This window comes from Rhinolophus sinicus, linkage group LG10, assembly GCF_036562045.2.
Source record: "Rhinolophus sinicus isolate RSC01 linkage group LG10, ASM3656204v1, whole genome shotgun sequence".
Lineage (NCBI taxonomy): Eukaryota > Metazoa > Chordata > Mammalia > Chiroptera > Rhinolophidae > Rhinolophus > Rhinolophus sinicus.
Window position 1 is genome coordinate 40645615 of NC_133759.1, and position 20291 is coordinate 40665905.

At 36.7% G+C, this 20291-nt stretch overlaps 1 protein-coding gene across 13 annotated transcripts in view; it reads left to right on the forward strand.

Annotated features, from left to right (window-relative positions):
- Nucleotides 1-20291, forward strand: part of TMCC1 (transmembrane and coiled-coil domain family 1) — a 177099-nt gene that overhangs the window by 39713 nt on the left and 117095 nt on the right. For 7 of the 13 annotated variants that reach the window (XM_074312955.1, XM_074312951.1, XM_074312953.1 and 4 more), the window contains one exon: nt 824-1526. In XM_074312955.1, coding sequence (XP_074169056.1) covers nt 951-1526 — 576 coding nt within the window. In that variant the 5' untranslated portion in view covers nt 824-950. The remainder of the gene's footprint in view (nt 1-823; nt 1527-20291) is intronic. The other 6 variants (XM_019746837.2, XM_074312956.1, XM_019746819.2 and 3 more) reach the window with 1 other exon arrangement.

Genomic DNA, 20291 nt, shown 5'->3' on the forward strand with positions numbered 1-20291 from the left:
TTATACACCAGTTACTGTGTTACTTTGCTTTTGAATTTGTGTGAATATATATGGGAAACTTCTGTCAGGGATGATACTATTCAGAGAAAGGGATTTCTTAGAATCTCTTTTCTTGATAACTGGTACTAAGCAACGCTCTAGTCTCTCTGAAGACAGACTCTGTCTGGATCATTCACTCATATGGTACCAGAAGGTCATTTGTGCTTCAGCAGAGAATTCAATTTACAAGATTTTTATTTCAATTTTCTTCTTAAAAAGCAAACTTGTTACCCCAGTTACCAGTGACCTTGATGAATATGAATGGTAACAAGAAATTCCTCTTTTCCATTAAAATCCACATATAGTTAGGTTAGGATGTCCACTTCTCATTACTGTTTGAGTTTACTGAGTTTCAGCATATGGATAACTAACTATGGTTATGAATGACAGGAATTAAATTGCCTCAGCAAGACTATACATATTGAATGGTCTATTCTTTTGATTTCCCAAGCAATGGCTATTTGTCAAGTATTATGGTTTCCATTCCAAGACGACCCCTTTAGTATTCAATTCTTCATATATTGAAACTTGTATGGGTTTTTTTTTAATTGCTGTTTTCATTTTCTGTGTACTTGGGTCTGAGCTTTTTCTCCTATTCTAGCAAATAATCATTACCCACTATCTAGAAAACTGTCTTTTAATCTTCTGATTAAAGATTGCTTAATGATAGTGCTTATTTGTTTGGCTAGTTGCATGTTTTTCTTTGTTTTTAACACTAGAGTTTCTGCATGGATTTATAATATGAGGTTCTTTTTTTTTTTCTTTCTTTTTTTTTAAACATTAGATAGGCATGGAGCCTCCGTCTCACTGCTGCATGTGTAGTTGCTATTGAAGCAAATGCCTACCTAACTTGACAGTGCTGGTGTGTTTAAAATTTTTTGAGTTTGCAAATAAGCATATTAAGTCTACTGATGGAGCCTTCGGGCAGTGAACAGTTATGTGAGGACCCTGATCCTGGAGGCAAATCCCAAGATGCAGAGGCCAGAAAGCAAACAGAATCAGAACAAAAGTTGTCTAAAATGACTCACAATGCTTTGGAGAACATTAATGTGATTGGCCAAGGCTTGAAGCATCTCTTCCAGCACCAGCGCAGGAGGTCATCAGTGTCTCCACACGATGTGCAACAAATTCAGGCAGATCCAGAACCTGACATGGATCTGGAAAGCCAGAATGCATGTGCTGAGATTGATGGTGTCCCCACCCACCCCACAGCTCTGAATCGTGTCCTGCAACAGATCCGAGTGCCACCCAAGATGAAGAGAGGGACGAGCTTGCATAGTAGGCGGGGCAAGCCAGAGGCCCCAAAGGGAAGTCCCCAAATCAACAGGAAATCTGGCCAGGAGATGGCAGCTGTTACGCAGTCTGGACGACCCAGGTCTTCATCCACTACTGATGCTCCTTCCAGCTCTGCTGTGATGGAAATAGCTTGTGCTGCTGCTGCTGCCGCCGCTGCATGTCTGCCAGGGGATGAGGCGCCTGCAGAGCGGGTAAGTCTGCTCGAGTTGTTGTTTCTGTTACTTCTTGTTCTTTGTATCTAGGATTTTCCAAACTTTTCTTTGGTAACTAAAAAGAGGTATCTCAGCAAGAGTTATCTCAAAGTTGTGGTAAAGATAGTTTCCGTTTACATTAAACAAAGGAGATGAATAATTACTGCAGCTAACGAATGCATGCTTATAATTCCTTTTTGCTGAAACCTTCAGTATTCTTGACGTATGTGCTCTTAATGTATTAAAAGTCTCAGTTTTATGGTAGAAGAACAAGGAGACTTTGTTTTAGCTTTGGTTTTGCACATGAATTGACTTTCTTACATTAAGGAAGATAATGAATAAAGTTCTAGAATCTGGATTTGTGCTTAGCGTGGAAATATACTAAATTGCTTAAAATTTTCGAATATACTGTGCCACATCAGCATTCAATATACGTTTTGCTTTCAGCAGTAGAGCATATGTTTTCTTATAATTTACTCTTAATAAACAGTTTTTTGGGGGTCTGCTGGATGGCAGAACTTTATTGACATATATTTACAATAAAACTCACCAATTTTAAATGTGCAATTTGATTCGTTTTAGAAAATGTATAGTCATGTAATAACAGTCATGATATAGAACATTTCCATCACCCCAGAATGATTTCTCATGACCCTTTGCTGCAGTCAGTCCTCTTTTCTCCAACCCTTGACCCCTGGCAACCACTTATCTGCTTTCTTAGCACTATTGTTTTACCTTTTCTAGAATTTAATATATTTATGGGATCATACGGTGTAGTCTTTTGTGTTTGGATTCTTACTTAGCATGATGCTTTGGAGATTCACTTGTGTTGTTGCACTGGTCCTTTTCATTGCTGAGTAGTGTTCTACTATGTAACTATTTGTTTATCCATTTGGTGGATGTTTGAATCATTTTTGTTTTCTGGCTATTATGAATTGAATTGCTATGAAGTTTTGTTTACAGGTATTACAGATATGTTTTCATTTCTGTGAATTATATGGTAAATGTATCTGCACTGTTTTTTACTCAGAATACTTTGGCATCAAATGTGTGTTTTTTCCCCACACTGACAGCCAGTTGTGACACCAGCTCAGTGTCCTATAATTCAATTCAGTTCTGACAATAACTCCTTGGGCATAACATAAACCTCATAGGTGAAGGACTCAGTCCTATAAGAGTGCCCCCACTTCAGACATCAGTTACAAGTTCCAGGTTGCCACATGTACTTCTGACTAACCAGCTATAAATCAGGTGTTCCCATGACTCCCTCCTCAGGTTCAGTAATTTGCTAGAATGGCTCACGCTCACAGAACCCAGGAACGCACTTTGCTTACATTTACTGGTTTATTATAAAGGATACAACTCAGGACAAATGGAAGAGATGCACAGGGCAAGGAATGGGCGGGGGGAGGTTTGGTGGTACAGAGCTTCCATGTGTTCTCTAGGTACCCCCCCCAGCCGTGTGTGCACTAACCTGGAAGCTCTCCCACCCCTGCCATTTAGTTTTTTTGTGGCAGCTTCATTATATAGGTATGGTTGATTAAATCATTGACCATTGGTGATGAACTCAAATCTCCAAAACTTCTCCCTTCCCAGAAGTTTGGGAGGTGGGGATGAAAGTTTCACCCCTTAATCATGCCTTGGTCTTTCTGGGGACTAGCACCTATCCTGAAGCTATCTAGAGGGTCACCAGTCATCTCATTAGCATATAAAAGATACTCTTATACTCCTGTGATTCCAAGGGTTTTAGGAGCTCTTTGTCAGGGGTCTGAACAAAGACCAAATATATATTATCACAGTATTATGTTTACCTTTCAAAGTGACTGTACCATTTTGCATTTCTACCAGGAGTGTATGAAAATTTCAGTTTCTTCGTATCCTCACCAGTATTTGGTGGTATCATTATTTTTAAACATAGCCATTCTAATGTGTGTGTAGTGGTATTATTGCATTGGGGTTTTTAATTTATGTTTCTCTAATGACATGAAAAAATTATTGGCAGCATTTTTTATAAAGTTTATAAAGATTGGCTAATGATTTTAAAAAGGTTATTTCTAAGTATTGAAGTGAATTCTTCTTAGACATTTAAGTGATATGACAGAGCGCTTCACAAGTAGAATAGTCATTCACCCAAAGTTTGTTTTTTGTTTAATTATATGAAATCTGAGTATGTGACTTCTTATATTTTAATAAATAATTTTTATTTATAATCACCTGTCTGGGAGATAAAGTTAGTTATTCATGTGTAAAATCAGAATGCAATAACATCAATTCTGATGTTATTGTCTAGAGATAGAAGGCACTAGGTTTTCGTTTGCTTTTTAGAAACATGTAGGTTATGTTCTCTTTGTTAGGTTAGGTTCATTTCTAGAACCTAAGAACTGTACTTCCCTTCTTAGCCAACATAATTGGGATCAGATAGTTTATCAATTAGTCAAAAAGTCAAAGTTTTTACTATCAAAATATTATCAAAAACTGAAACATACATACTTTGAATATTTTATTTAACTTAAAACCAAGGTCTTACATTTTAAGATATAAATATAAATCTACTGATTGGACTTCTGCTTCTTTCTTGTAATCATTGCATGAACTACAGTTTTCTAGTTTTACTTTTTATAAAGTGGAGTGATAATCTGATGATATTTGTGAAGCAGTTTAAAACAGAATCTTAGGTTTTAATAATCTCTTGATATGCCTTGACCACCTTAAATTTATTTTTTAAAAAGCAACCTGCCTTTATTGAGTCTTTCCAAAGCATGTCACAGTTTTCATAGAAATTCATATCTGATATTATTATATTTATTTAAACTAATTGTAATGAGTATAACTAACAAACTGATGTGGGAGCAATATGGATGTGGAAGTACTAGCCATGAACACTGAGTATCCTGTGGGCATGGAATCTGCGTGTCTTCAGAGAAAACTGAGCTTAAGAATAATATGGCAAGTTAAGTGGAGATGAGTCTGGAAAGCTTCTACTCTGCTGTTTCTTAACGTGTGAGATAGTTTCGGATTCTAAATATTGACTCCTTTGTTTTTATAGCTTTATTTTCTTTATTAACTCAAAGGTCTGAGGAATGAAAATATTTGAATACTGGTGATAAACATTTAAGTATGCTGATATTTCTGTCCTGTGTAAGTGAAATAGCATTCTTACAGACTTGAGTGAAACCATGCACACACACAACAGTAAGGCAAATGTGGAGTTGATGTTTTTTCAGTGTATCCATTGTGTTTGAAAGCCACCTGGTTCTGCGTTAGCCATCTGCCACATAACCAGTCTGGTTTTCAAAGTATGTTCTTGATCCTCAATTTAGATTCCATTTTTAAAGAAAATTCAAATTTGGCAAGTATTTATTTGTGCCTACTATATGCAAAGCATAGCTTTGACCTAATGATGGAAATGGAACCTGGTTGGAACAGTCATGACATGTTGAACTCAAAGGTTCTGTATTTCCTTCCTTTTCAGGTTTACTAATGTCAGTCTTTTTCCTGGGAAAATCTTATTGACACATCAGTCTGCTCCAGTACTTGTATTGAAATATTTTCATTTCTTATAGTAAATATATTTGTACTTATAAACAGATGCCATATGTATGTGGTTAAAATAACGTCATTTTAAGGATCATCTTTAAATGCACAAAGGCAGATTGATACAGTTATAAACAATTTTTTATATGGAAGTTAAAAGGTTAAATTTTTAAATTTGAAAGAATAAACATGCTCAGTGTAGAACACTTTAAAAATTCAGAAAAGCGAAAGAAGAAAAAATAGAAACTACTATTGCCAGTATTTTTCATTTTCTATTAAATATGCTACTTACGTATGAAAAAATATATGAAATAAAATTTAAATTTATTTTTATTAAGATTAATATTTTTAAATAAAACCAGAATCTTATTAAATGCACCATTTTGTATTCTTTTTTATTAAAATTCTATTATAAGCATTTTTAGATATCCATAAATATTCTTTACAGAATTTTACTGATTGCATAATATTACAACATATTTTATTGTAATACCATAATTTGTATTAACCATTTTTATATAATTGAGTTGGAGATGGAGAAATGAAAATATTTAAATTTCTAATGTAATTTCTTTTACATAAAATAATATATGAAATAATAACCAAGAAATATTTAGGAGTCCCTAGTTGGTAGTGATAATAATGATAGTTGCTATTCATTGTGTGCTTATTATATGTCAAGCAATGTGTTTAAACACATTATACATATATTTTTAATTCTAAAACTGCTCTATTTTTTCTATTTTCTTTTTTTTTTAACTGATGAAATAGCAGAGCCATAAAGAAGTTAAGTCTGCCCATGGTTTCCCAGCTGGCATGTTTCACAACTAGAGTGTTTCAGAACTGAAATAATAAATCTAGGCCACTTATATTTTGATTAGCTAGGTTTTAGTAACAATGGTGTGCTAGGCACTATCTGATTTAAAAACTGCTTTTACCTCCCATAGCAAAGTGTTTCTCCATTTTTATGTATTGGACATTGGTCTAAGTACTTGGGAGATACAAAGAATGTACAGGAAGTAGTATATGTTTTTCTTTCTGTACTTTAAAATGTTAGCAGTTTTATTTGTACGTATAATTTGATAGAAACAATCAGCTATTCACATTAATTCATGAAGATTCAGGTTAGCATTTCATATATAAGGTGGTCTTATTTCAGGGCCTTCTGTCAGATTTTTAAAAATGGCCACAGCGGCCGGCTGGTGGCTCAGGCGGTTAGAGCTCCGTGCTCCTAACTCTGAAGGTTGCCGGTTCGATTCCACATGGGCCAGTGGGTTCTCAACCATAAGGTTGCTGGTTCCATTCCTCGAGTCCCCCAAGGGATGGTGGGCAGCGCCCCCTGCAACTGAGATTGAACACGGCACCTTGAGCTAAGCTGCCGCTGAGCTCCCAGATGGCTCAGTTGGTTGGAGCGCGTCCTCTCAACCACAAGGTTGCCGGTTCAACTCCCGCAAGGGATGGTGGGCTGTCCCCCTGCAACTAGAAACGGCAACCAGAAACGGCAACTGGAGCTGAGCTGCACCCTCCACAAACTAAGACTGAAAGGACAACAACTTGAAGCTGAACAGCACTGTCCACAACTAAGATCGAAAGGACAACAACTTGACTTGGAAAAAAGGCCTGGAAGTGCACACTGTCCCCCAATAAAGTCCTGTTCCCCTTCCCCAATAAAATCTTAAAAAAAAAAAAAATGGCCACCGCGTAAGATTGTTTCTTTTATACCTACTATTTATTTTTAAAGTTCTCTAGAGTAGCTCTGAAAACTTTCTGATCCTACAGTTTAGTTAGTGATATAGCAAACAATACAAAACAGTATCTATATGATAAATGGTATGGACGAGTTGAGAAGAGAAAGATCGTTCTGGGTTGAAGTGAATAAAAAGCTAAGAGGAGGAGGTGGATGTTTTGATTTGGGTCTTGTAGGAGAAATAGGATTTAGATATGTGAGTACATGAGGATAGGAGAAAGGGTTATTTCAGAAAGGGAAATGATATGAGCAAGGAAAACAAAATTTATTGGTGGGATACTTAGTTAATTACAGTGGTCAAAGAAGCATGCATGTCAGTTGCTTCGGATCATTTTTGGAATGAGATAGGGTATAAATTTGTCTCTCTTTTTCATCTTATAGCTGTTCAACATATTTGATCAAACTTATCACTGCCTGCTATATGTAAGATATTCTGAAAAATGCTGTGCTGGACATATAGATGCATAACACTTGATCCTAGCTCTTAAGGATTTTTAAAACTAGCAAGAAAGATAAGATGTACATTGAGAAAGTAACTTGTGCATTTTAATAAAGCACTTTAACATGAATCATCTCACTTGATATTCTTAAAATTCTGTGAGATGGTAATGAAAGTTCCTATTGTCGTTATTTCACAAGCTAGAAAACAGAAGTGATTTTAAGGTCACAGTAAGGGGTGAAAATTCTGATTTCTGTAGGTTAGTTGTTTTTCTGCAGCTCCATGCTGCCTCCACAATATCATACAAGGTAGAATGTGATACGTGCCACAAGCAGTATAAAAAAACGTGTTTATGAAAGGAGTAATTAGTTCTGAGGAATCCTTGAAAGTTTTGAAGGAGGAGGGGCTTCAGGATGTTGATGGGTAATAGGGAGTAAGGATATCCTCTAAGTTAAAGACTTTTGAGAATAAAACTAGTTAGTGTTTTCTTAGTAAACTTAAAACTTTCAAAGTATACAATGGACTTGAATTTAAGGCCTTTGACATTTTCGCTGATACATTGAGAGGCCCTGAACTGTCTGCAGGGCTTGCAAGACAGGTGTCATGTATTAGCTTTGTATCCCTCCTAACACCTAGCAGGACTTTTTTCACATAAATACCTCATGCAAAATAGCATTTTAGAGTATTTATTGAATAATAAGCAATCTTAAGTGTTGTGTCCTTTAGAGTTTTAACCATAGCCTATACCACTCTGTTCACTCCCTTGTGAGCTTAAATGTTGTCATACTTTCAGTTTCCACCAAAGTTTGGTCTCCAGCCTGACCAGTCCTATAAGCTTCAGAATTGGTTATCTAACTGTCCGTTGTCTGCATAGGCAATTCAAACTCATCATTTCCAAATTTGAACTCATCATCATATCTCATAAAGCTTTTTATCTTCTAATACGTTTTCAAACAGATGTTTGCAGATGTTTTCAAACTTGAGTGAATACAGTAGAAATCATTTAGGACACTAGTTGAAAATAAGATTTCCATGCCCCACTCATAGAATTTCTGATTTAGAAGGTCTGGTATGGAGCCTAGAAATATGTATTTTTAATCAAGGCCTCAAATGACTCTAATGCAGTCAGCCCATGAGTTTGATAATCATTTGAATCTGACTTTCTGGAGCCATAAGTCACCCACGTTGGCAACCTTGGAGTTCTCTTCACTTTACAGTCACATGATCCTCAAGATTACCCCTATTCTCCATTTTTAAATCAGCGCCCTAGTTTGGGCCTTCATCCATCTCATTGCCATTTCAAATCCTTTTTCCATGCTACATGCACCTTGTGAGAACTATCTAAAATGCAAAACGAATTGTGTCATTTTCATGGCTTAAAAACCCTTCACTGGCTCCACCATTACCTGAGGGGTAAAGAAAGTTTTTTAAATGACATGCAAGGCCTTCCATGATTTAGCCTATGTGGACTTCTTTACCTTGTGCCACTCCCTGCCTCATAGCAACTAGCACTTCTTTCGCCCACTTTTTATTCTTCCTCTGAAGTTTTTAATATTTTCATATTTTGGTTTATGCTTTCATTCAGTCATTCATTCAGCAAGTATACCTTGAGTATCTGATAATGCTAGACCTGCTGATACCTGATGGACAAAACCAGATGTGATCCTTACTCTCATGGAGTTTATAATCAGATGGGGACACGTATTAAAGAAATAACCATTTGAACAAATCTAAAATTTCCAAATGTGACAAGTGCTACTAGAGCCTTTATAGGGACATTTGATCTCATTAAGGAAGTGACAGAAATCTAAAGGACAAGCTGCGGGAATTAGGTGATGGAAAGGGAACTGAGGTTCGAAGGCCCTGAGATGGGAGGAAGTTTCTTGCTTATGAGGGATAGAATGGCAGGTGTGCATGTTTGTGTGTGTGCACGGGAAAGTGCATGCTGGTAAAGCCTGGAGAGAGAGACAGGAAGCGTATCAGGTTTGCAGGCGATGGCAAGGAGTTTTGTCTACCTGTGAGGCATGAGTACCATCAAAGCATTTTAAGCAAGGTGGGCAATACCATCTTGTGATTAGAAAATATCACTTTACAGCATGGAGAAGGGATTGGAGTAGGTTCAGACTGAATGCAGGTAGTTGAGTAAGAAGGCTATCATAGCAGTCCAGGTGAGATGAAGTCCTAGTTTGGATCAAGGAAGTGATGGTGGAAATGCTGAAAAGAGTTGCCTGAGGGCAGGGGTTGTCTTATTGAATTCCTCATGCCCAATCTTCTGCCCTTGGTTTATTTGTTCAATGTATTAGTGAGTAGTAAATAGGCATAGGGAGCAAGAAAGGATGTGTAATCAGTGAGTTTGAGAATGTACATGGATACATTTTTGAAATGGAGTAGCATTCATTCAGTCATTCATCAATATTTATTAGATACTATGTACTAGGCAATGTTCTAGATAGTTAAGAGACATCAGAAAAAACAAAACAGACAAAAATTTCTGCTCTTAAGAAGCTTACTCTATTAAAGGAGATAGCGTACAATAGATAATAAATATGTTGGAAGATAAGCATTATGGAAAAAAAGGAAAAAATAGTGAGGTAAGAGAGATGAGGAATGTAAGTCTCATTGAGGTGACATTTGAGTGAAGACTTAAGATGAAAGAGTTAGTCATATGGCTGGCTCTCTGGGGGATACGTGTTTTTATGACAATAGGTTTGAGATAGGCCATGTTTTAAAGCAATGGTGAGATTCATAGTGGTCCAGAATTCAAGTATTTCATGGTGTTAATTGAGAGTATTTAAGTAAATGCTTTGAAATTTCAATGCAGTGTGTAAATACACAACAGTATTTGGATAGTGTTAATGTTTAAAAATAAAGTGATAACATCAAGGGGAGAAATGGACAGTGGAATTAGAAGAGAAAGGAGGCCTGTGAATTCAGAGTAGTTTTGGTTCCCTAAAGTTTTTGTGTTATTACAATTGTTGTTTTATGGTAAATCAAGTTTTTAATACTCAGATTACTTGTAACATTATGAAGTCAAATTTTATGCCTCATCTTCAAAGAGTGAAAAAGAATTGTTTTATTAAAATTTGCTTGATTATAATAGAAAAGAGTTTTTTGTTTTTTTTTTAAAGGCTTCTGTCCTGGATTTGCCATTTACTAGCTGAAAGATTTTAGGCAAGTCACTTAAGTACCTGATCTTTAGTGCTTCTGCCAACTTTGTTCTTTGAGTCTGTGATGTGGAATATGAAAAAAATTGTACAGACGAAAATGCGAACCTGGTGAAGTGTTCTGAAAGCTTTCATGGTGGTGTTTCCGTTTACATGATCTTGTTTTATCTTTTATAAAGCATCATAGGATCAGAAATGTTTTACCCCAGTGTTTGTTCACAGATTTGTTCAGTAATGTTTATTGAGTGTTTGACCTAGCATTGTTTTAGGTCAGGGATCTGCAAACCTTTTCTGTAAATACCGTGTTTCCCCGAAAATAAGACCTAACTGAACAATCAGCTCTAAATTAATATAAAATCCAGTCTTATTTTATTATAAGACCGGGTATAACAGGGTAGTAATAGTAAATATTTTCGGCCACGTGATCTCTCTTGCAACTTCTCAACTCTGCGTGGAAGCATGAAAGCAGCTACCCACAATGTGTAAATGATTTGGCATTCCTGAGTTTGGCTGTGGCGGACAGTATCTGGGCTGTGGCCTATACTTTGCCCACCTCCATTTTAGGTGAGAGCTACATATAAATCATGTTACAGTCTTATTCTTAAAGACTTTACAGTCTTGTAGGGGTGGCAAGATTTACATAAGTGGCAGTTAAAGAAGCAATGTGGTATAATCAAGCCCAGAAGCCAGGAGCCTGTGGCTTTAGATGCTAAGAATGTCTTATTTCTGTTATTAATTATCTGTGTGACCTTAAACAAATTAAATTCTCTAGGTTTCATCTCCTTCCATTTTAAGATGAGGTCATGGTACTAAATAATATTTAATGTTACTTCTAACATTAAATTTAATGTTACTTCTAATTTGAAAATGCCTCAAATTAAACTTGCTGTACTTCTACTCTTTTTCGTGGCTCACATAGAAAATTAAAATACCTGTACAGCACAGCAGGGTAAAGTGCTGAGATGTCCACAGTGAGGTATTTGATCCCATCACCCCAGGCCCTGCTGGACCACCTGGAGGGTTGAGGTGGTCAATACCTACAGCATATTTACAACCCATTCTTAGTAGTTTAAAGCTTTGATAGAGAACAACATATAATCAGATGTTACTGAAATTAAGGGCAGTAGAAGTTCAGGAAAAGGAGAGCTAAGTATAGGGTCAAGTTATTGACGGGCTTTTTAAAGACTGTGCTCCTTGGAGGATGTCTTAGGAGTGTGAGGCACAGTCAGTGTAGATCTCCACCCTAGGACAACACAATACATGCAAATTTCAAGGTTCAGAATAGCTGAGATTTGCATAGAAAAAGCCGGAGAAAAAAGAAAATCCCAATTGTGAGCTCCTGGAGAGCTAGGACCATGGTTAGTTTTCTTTATTAGGTTGGTACAAAAGTAATTGCAGTTTTTGCAATTGTTTTTAACCTTTTAAACCGCAATTACTTTTGCACCAATGTAGTATATCCCACATAGAACCCTGCAGCCTAACCCGTATGAGGACTAGTAAGACATTTGGAGGAACTAATGAGAGATAAGATTGGAGTAATGTATGATGATATATAGCTGATTTTTAAAATTTAAATTTAGGGGCGATGTCCTTGATTTAGCATTATGAATGTGAAACTGAATAATTTTGATAATGTGATTGGATGTAGGGAGCCCTCATTACAGATTTTTAGAAAGGATTTGCGTGTTGAGAATACCATATTTGATTTTTTTGGAATAGATTTATGTTCAAGATTGAATAAAATAGGAAGAATACAGCTAAGGTATTAGGGAGCTGAGCTAAGAAGTTACTGTCATGTAGTATAAGAATCCACGAACTTACAAAACAACATTCAATTGTTCGTTTCTATGGGACAAGCCGATTTGAATTTCAGTGTTAGAAATGGTTTGTAGATTCCCAGGCTAGCCCCCAGATTCCATTCCTCCAGAATCTAGATGAAATATTATACGCTATTTCACAATTACAGTGGTAACTAGTGAAATAATACCAATTAATACTATTTAAATATCCTTACATTATAAACATTAATAATGAATGAAATTTTTTTGCCGTAAATTCTTAATTAGAGAGAAATGAGAAGGTAGATGTAAACTTTGGAAGCTTAAGGGAAAGTTTGAGGTTAGTGATCCTGGTTCTCTGTTAAGGAAGGTTATTATCAACTCAAAGCTCACTACATCATTTTCCTGTTTATAGGTGAATTTAGAAAAAGCAATATACCTTTATTAGGCTGTAATTGGGGAAGTTGTGTGGGGTCACTTGCAGTATAGACAGAGGGAGTTTTTTGTAGTGCCCGGCGAAATCTGGAAATTAGAGGAAGGGTTGAGGTTGAGGCAGGCAGGTAGGGTGGAACGGGAGTAGGATTATTCTTCCTGGTAATTCCCATTCTTTGGTGGCTGAACCACACTTGACAGAATCATGGTTTCCAGGTCTACATATGGTTTTCCATGCAACAGAATTGGATAGCTGTGGGCAGGGAACGGAAAGGCACCAGCTGTCACCTTTCTCCTGCGCTGGAGGTCCCATGCGCCACTGCCTCAGCTGCTTTCTCTGCCTGCAGACTGGCTCCTCAGAAGTAGAAGGATCAGCAGGAACTTGAGACTGCTTTCCCGATGGCGCATATCTCCACAGAGTGGAATTGGGGCTGGGCTTACCTGGAAGGACTTCCCTACCAAGGCCAACATCAGAAAAGGCACACAGCTCAGTGCTGCTGCTGCTTGGAGTTCATGTTTGAAGTAGCTCTCAAAATCCATTTTTTCTATTCTTAAGCAGTAACAAAGAATTTGTTGTCTTTAGTTTGTGGATTACCAAGGGTTTATAGGTGAGGGACTCTGCCCTCCATGGTAAATCACAGCAAGATGATGTCCTGCTTTTTTCAAATGAAAGGGAGAGTTCTAAGATTGAATTGGTTGAACTGTGAGCAAAACCAGAAATCGCAGGTGTACTGTTCTCTCAAGGGGGGAGAAACAAGGTGTTGGAAAGGGTAGTTCCTGTTGCTGACCACAAGGTGGTGCCCCTAGGCCAGGATCAGTAGGGGGGAGTGAATTTGAGTGTCCTACTGACAGGATAAATAGGGGATTATAACTTGAGAAGTAACTAGTTCAGGAGATCATTAGGAGATAGAGTTGACTGCAGTGACTGATATAGTAGTAGATCCGCTTTGTAAATATTGAACTGAAATGATAACGATGGAAATGGAACAGACAATAAAAGAGTAGGTAGGATTTAACAACATTGGAATAAAAAATAAAGGTAACATTTAAAACCTAAACATTTGCTTAGGAGAGCTAGTAAGATAATGTCCATTTTCCCACAAAACGTTTGAAAAATTGTATTTTTCTGGTGAAAACTAATAGAGATCTTTAATTTCTGTATGTTTAGTGTCAGGTAGCTGACACTGTCAAAAGGAACATTTTATTCCGTCAAGGGACTAATACGGGACTGGAAAGGTGGGAATAAGTTAAATATGAGATGTATTTTGGCTTTTTAGTTACTCTCTATTAAAGAGTATTTGGCAACTTGGTTGCCAAAGCATGTAACTTACAGGTTTATTGACCCCACCTGAGGTTCAGAATGTGTTTCCTTTAATAGAGTATATTTATGTCATGGCCCAAAAGATATTATGATTATCCTTAATGATCTTATGTTGACATTTAATATGGTTGTCCTAACAGTGAAATTGGAGGTATAAATAGGGTGTTCTTGACCTTGGTAAAAGTGTCATGCAAAGTGTATCATCATAGGGATGGTTCTTAAAGTTTTGGGGTTGTTTTTTTTTAATCTGAGTTACATTCCTTCTGTTCCAAGCAGCAGCTTTTATGATGAAGGCTCAACGCAATACAAAGTCAAGTTCTCTCTTTAAGTGAAGTTTAACCTTCTTTTCCTTTATGTTGTAAAATAGATACAGATGTTAGAATAATTAGACTTCTAAAGAAATGTAGTGGGGCCAACCCAGTGACTCAGGTGGTTGGAGCGCTGAGCTCCTAAAGCTGAGGTCGCTGGTCCGATTCCCACATGGGCCAGTGAGCAGCGCCCTCTACAGCTATGATTGTGAACAGCAGCTCTCCCTGGAGCTGGGCTGCTGTGTGCTGTTGTGGGCTACCGTGTGCTGCCATGAGCCACCAGTGGCCAGTGTGAGTGGTCTGCAGCCATCGTGAGTGACTGGAGGCCGGCGAGAGCTGCCGTCATGACTGGCTACCGACTGCCTGAGCCCGGGGGAGCGCAAGGCTCGTAATACGAGCATGGGCCAGGGAGCTGTGTCCTACCCAACTAGACTGAGAAACAATGGCTTGAACTGGACGGATGGTGGGGGAGGTGGAAGAAGGGGGGGGGAAGAAATATAGTATGTGATCTAACTTCTGCTTTCCTCTTCTATTTACGAGAGATTTGGGTACTTTATCAGTAGCCTTGAATGTTAGGAGCGAGGAGGAAAATTTCGGCATCCAACGTCTACTATTTTGTTTATCCACAACACTGTCACAAGGTCTTGTCTTATGAGTGTTAGCTTCCAAAGACTCATAGGTAGGTAGATACACAGACAGACAGAAGGACAGACCAGGATCATATATTATATGAGGTAATCATTAGAACAGGCTGATTTTTCTTCAGAGATCATAGTACAGCATTTATCTCAGGAAAAGTGACTTTCGCCAAGTTAGCACAGTGTTGGACTTAGTATTTGTGAACAATTGACTTTTTTCGATGTTACATCATCATGACCTATGATCTGGTCAATCAATGGGAGCAGACTAGATTTCACTTTCAAGCTTTTATACTTCAAATGACTGTGTGTGTGTACATAGATGCATATATATTGTGCATTAATTTGTATCTCATTTTCTATATAGAGATTTTAAAATATATTTTATTAATAGAATCATTTTACATATATAAGAGATATTTGATGTTTAACTATTGTTATTATGACAAATCTCTTTGTGAAAAGAATTAAGAATTTGTTGGTTTATAGATTATAAAAATATAGTTCAGCAAAGAGCAAGTCAAATATGTATTAAGAACTGATAAGTACATTTTATCATAGTAACATCTTACTGGGATAAGGAGCCCTGACACAGATTTCAAAATTGTAATAATGAGGAAGCTTAGCATTAAGAAACCTTGGGTTACAAAATGAGTCCCTTGCAACACAAATGATTTTTAGCCAGTAGATCACCGGTTGTTGCCAAGTGATTAGCAAAGACTCATAGGGATAATCCTGATCAAAGTCCTCAGTTTACAGTTCCAAAGACGTTAAAACCTGCCTGAGGTTATACATCTAATTATGAGTGATACCACAGGTTTCTGGGTTACCTCTGATTTTGTGTTCAGTATTCTTGCCTCTTTACACCCTTGACTGTGTTAGAGAATCAAAGAACACCAGTTCTGTCAAGCAGGGGACAAGAACGGGATAAGATACTTTTTCCTTTTTTCAGATATTGGTAACTAGATCAGTTTTTTTGAATGAGGGCAGAAATCTAAGAGCAGTGACAAAGGCTCATTTCATCACTACTTGTTTGGTTTTTTTGTTTGTTTGTTTTTTGTTTATTACTTTTAAATAGTTTGTCATCTTTTTCAGATGAGTAGCAGTGGAAATAAAATACTATAATGATTCCCTAGATTTATTTTAATACTGTTCATTAAAACATAAGCAATGACATTCTGGATTCTCAGATATTGAAACAAAATAATAAGAAAAAAGAGTAATTGTTTACACAGTATGTAAGATAAGACCTCTTCTATTTAGTGAGATAGCCAGTTAAATAAACAGTTTCCATGGAGCTATTTCTGCATTGTGAGGTTGAGGGTAAGGTGGAAAAGAGAGCTCACATTAAAGCCTCACAATAACCACAACATAATGTTGCAGAATTACAGTTAAGAAAGGGGGATGAAGGTGAGACCCTCTGTCATCTTTCTTATTGCAATAAAACACCAAGAAACCTGCCCTGAGAATACTGAATTTTAATGACTCATTTGATAATTGAGAATCTTTTCCATGTAGTTGGTAGTAATCTTTGCAACAATGTTTTATGGAAATGAATTTCTTTTAATATCATTATATGGTATCATACTCAGTTTGTAGAATATATAATATATGCAAGACCTTTTCGTGTGTGTGTGTGTGTGTGTGTGTGTGTGTAGTGTAGTGTAGTGTAGTGTAATTTAAGTTACATGTCAGCTTTTTGAAGTAGGTCTGATCTCCATTTTTACAGATGAGGTAATTAGGGCTTAGGGAAATTTTTTAATTTGCCTAAAAGCAGAGAGCTAGTACACGGCTGTGTCTACGTTCTTTGCTCATTCTGCTACAGCTCAGATGCCTCAGTATTGTAAATTTTTATTATGTACTTAGTGTGAAAAGTGCAATATAAAAGTAGAGAGTGTAGAAGATCTTAGAAGGATCTGGACTGCCAAAAATTTGGTAGCCTGCCAACTAGTTGGAAGATACATCTAAATAGATTAATTTTCCTAAAACACCTAAGGAAAAAAATTAAACAATTTATCTTAACAATTAAAGCAAGATTTGAAGCCCAGTAACTAACTCTTGTAATAGAAATGAAGCTATTTTCAAGGGTAACAATATCATTTTATAATTAAAGAGAAATTTTTTTTTTATTGGGAATATTGGGGAACAATGTGTTTCTCTAGGGCCCATCAGCTCCAAGTCGTCCTTCAATGTAGTTGTGGAGGGCGCAGCTCAGCTCCAAGTTGAGTCACCATTTTAAATCTTTAGTTGCAGGGGGCACAGCCCACCATCCCATGCGGGAATTGAACCAGCAACCTTGTTGTTGAGAACTCGCGCTCTAACCAACTGAGCCATCCGGCTGCCTCTCCAGCAGCTCAGCAGCAGCTCATTGTCTTCAGTCTAGTTGTGGAGGGAGCAGCTCACTGGCCCATTTGGGAATCGAACCGGCAGCCCTGTTGTTCAGAGCTCGCGCTCCAATCAACTGAGCCATCCCACCGCCCCAACAATATCACATTAAATATTAATTGAAATACATTTGATATCTTCTTGGGATCACTTCCAGTGTTACTATTCTGAGGAATCCAGCTTATGCCTTTAAATGTAAATTCAATCAAATTAGAATTAAGTTTTAGAGTTAGGTTGGAGGGATAGTGAAAGATAGATATCCTCATTGGTCTTTGCCTCTGGGTGTGTGTGTGTGTGTGTGTGTGTGTGTGTGTGTGTGTGTACGCACAGTTGCATGCATATTGTAAGCTTGATGGAGAGTAGGATGATCCATTTCTCTGCCACTAGTTCTGTACTTTATTGGTGAGAAAATCACTTTATTATTTTGATGTTTTAAAAGATTATTTGGTCCCTTTAAGTTCTGATGCTAAATAATTATACATGGTTGATGGTACACTGATTATGAGTATTTAATATCTGTTGAAGATCCATAATTATATAGGTAGGCCCCCTATGACCTAATATTTCTTTAAAAAATAAAGGGCATTAACTATCTAGTATAGTGGCCTCCAAATAATTTTGCTTACCCACACCTTTTAGCATCTCTAACATTTTTATATTTAGTTATAAATTATACACATTTAATTGCTCGTATATATTATGTACATCATATAACAAAAAAAAATTTAAAAGGATGCAATACAAACTATAAGTGGAAGTGGTAATGTTTTCTTTCCACAACCTATTGGATTGTCTTGTATACACACTGGGGTGCATATATCCTGTATTTAGACCAAGATTAAACATTAGAGTAATTCCCCTCTAAAGAATTTTTGGACAGTATGAAAATCACTTATACTTGCCTTTGGAATGTGACAATAGAACAATATAAGATGATTTTACAATATAACTGTTCAGCTTTGAGGTAGTTTGTCTTGGGGTGATCAGGCAAAGGCTAGAAAACCGCGCATCATGCATTTGGTTGAAAATATCCATGGCTTCAGTCAAGAGTTGGACTAAATTTCCTCTGATATTCCTCCTAAGATTCTGTGACTTTTGCTAGGAATTCACAGTTTGAGCACTTAAATTTAAAACACTGCAGAAAAGTTAGGTTGTGGATGAAAAACTGGCTCAGTAATACACTGGGAGATTGTTCAACTTATTCATTCGAATCTTCTGCTCAGAACTTTTCCCGCGGTCTTCTTTAGAAATTTGATGGTTTCTGATTCTCAAGCCATCTCCACATAGGAAAAAATTTCAAGTCCTCTTTCCAAGTGTATAGCCTGATTATATGGGAGAGTAAATATTAAGCAGTAAAGAGTATCAACCGATGGACTGTATCTTACTCTGCTTCATTATACCAAAAAAAAGAGAGAACATGAAAATAAGTTTAGAAGGATGAACAATTATTTTAAAGTGTATAATATCACAGATGACTTAGTAAATATATTTTCAATTTGTTAAATTTCCTGTAACATATAAAATTATTTTAGTAAGAATAATTATTCTGCAGTAGAAATTGAACAGCTTCACCTTTTTAAGCTCAAAATTGTATCACCTTAAAAACAAAAAAACCTTAGCCTCCCCACCCCCTTCCTTTTTCTTTTTTCTTTTCGGTGAGGGAATAGTTGTTCAGTGAAATCCAGCTAGCAGAGATAAGTCGGCAATAAACTCAGAGCTTCTTCACATCCTTATCTTGGTTTGAGCATTGTGACTGGCTGCAGTGCTATAGAGTACGTGCTTAAGTTTCTGTTGTGGTGGTGGCTTTCTTCCCTGGTTTATGTAATACCCTGTTCTCTCTCATTGTTAACACAGAGGCAAAAGCCCTTCTGCACCAATGAATTTAAGAGTCTCAAATACTAGAATCACCAAAACTTGTGATTTGTTTTTTAAGGCTAATCCTGCATCTATTGAGAAGATTTCCATCTCAGCAGCACTTTTTAAAAAAAAAATATATACACAAAATGAATGGCCATAGAAGTGAAAGACGTTCAGCATTCTGATCTGTTTACTTCTGAGCATTTCTTTACAAGAAGCTTAACGCAGTAGTACATCAGAGGAAGTGGAGATCGGTGTAACCTCTCCCATATGGGTGCTCTGTGGAAAATGTTTTCTAGAATGTGAGTGAAATGGAAGCTTATTAGAACATAATCGTAGGGAGCATTCTCGTGGTTTATTAATAAAAGTCATGTTAAATATGTATGCAAATAGCCATTTAAATAACCACCTTAAAGTGTAGGACTAGAATATCTTAAATATTGTTTTCTGGCTTAAACTCACGAGAGGCTTTCCAACAATATTAGACTGTTTCTGATGATTATAGATTGTTCAGGGCACAACTATACGTTTTTCTGTGCAAAAGAACAGTGTCCAGGTTTTTTATTCTTTGGAACTGTTGTCTGCTACAAGGATGCAAAATAGCTGAAGAAAACAATCTACCCAATTTTGTCATTGTTAAGAGTGATTGTTTATGACTTGAAACATTTGTTTGATAAGCTGTCTTCCATTTTCCATATTCCTTGGGTGTCATATATTGTCTTTACATAATTTGTGATGAATTATACCAAAGAATCAAATGAAGTTTAAGGCAGATAAATATTTGTTAGTGTTCGGAATGTTTGTCTAGACAGCCTTAGGGTATAAGGTGAACTTTCTTAAGTTTCTCTGCATAAAGATGGAATTCAGGCTATTTCTGTTGTCAGACATTTAACTTTGAACAGGAATAAAGGCTTTATGATGCGATTGTAGCTCAGGAGAATTTAAATTGCAGTATAAATTACCTGCCGTGGGTCTATCTACATACTAGTTTGTGATATGTATCCTTTGTTTTTTGCTCATCGTTCTATGTCATCATCTTTTATGGATTACTGCAGAAATCAAGACTAGCTTGACTTTTACATCTTGTTTTCATCCTGGTGAGGATTTGTAGCTCTAGTGTTTTACTAAATAAAATCAATTGAATAAATAAATTGTCTCATTT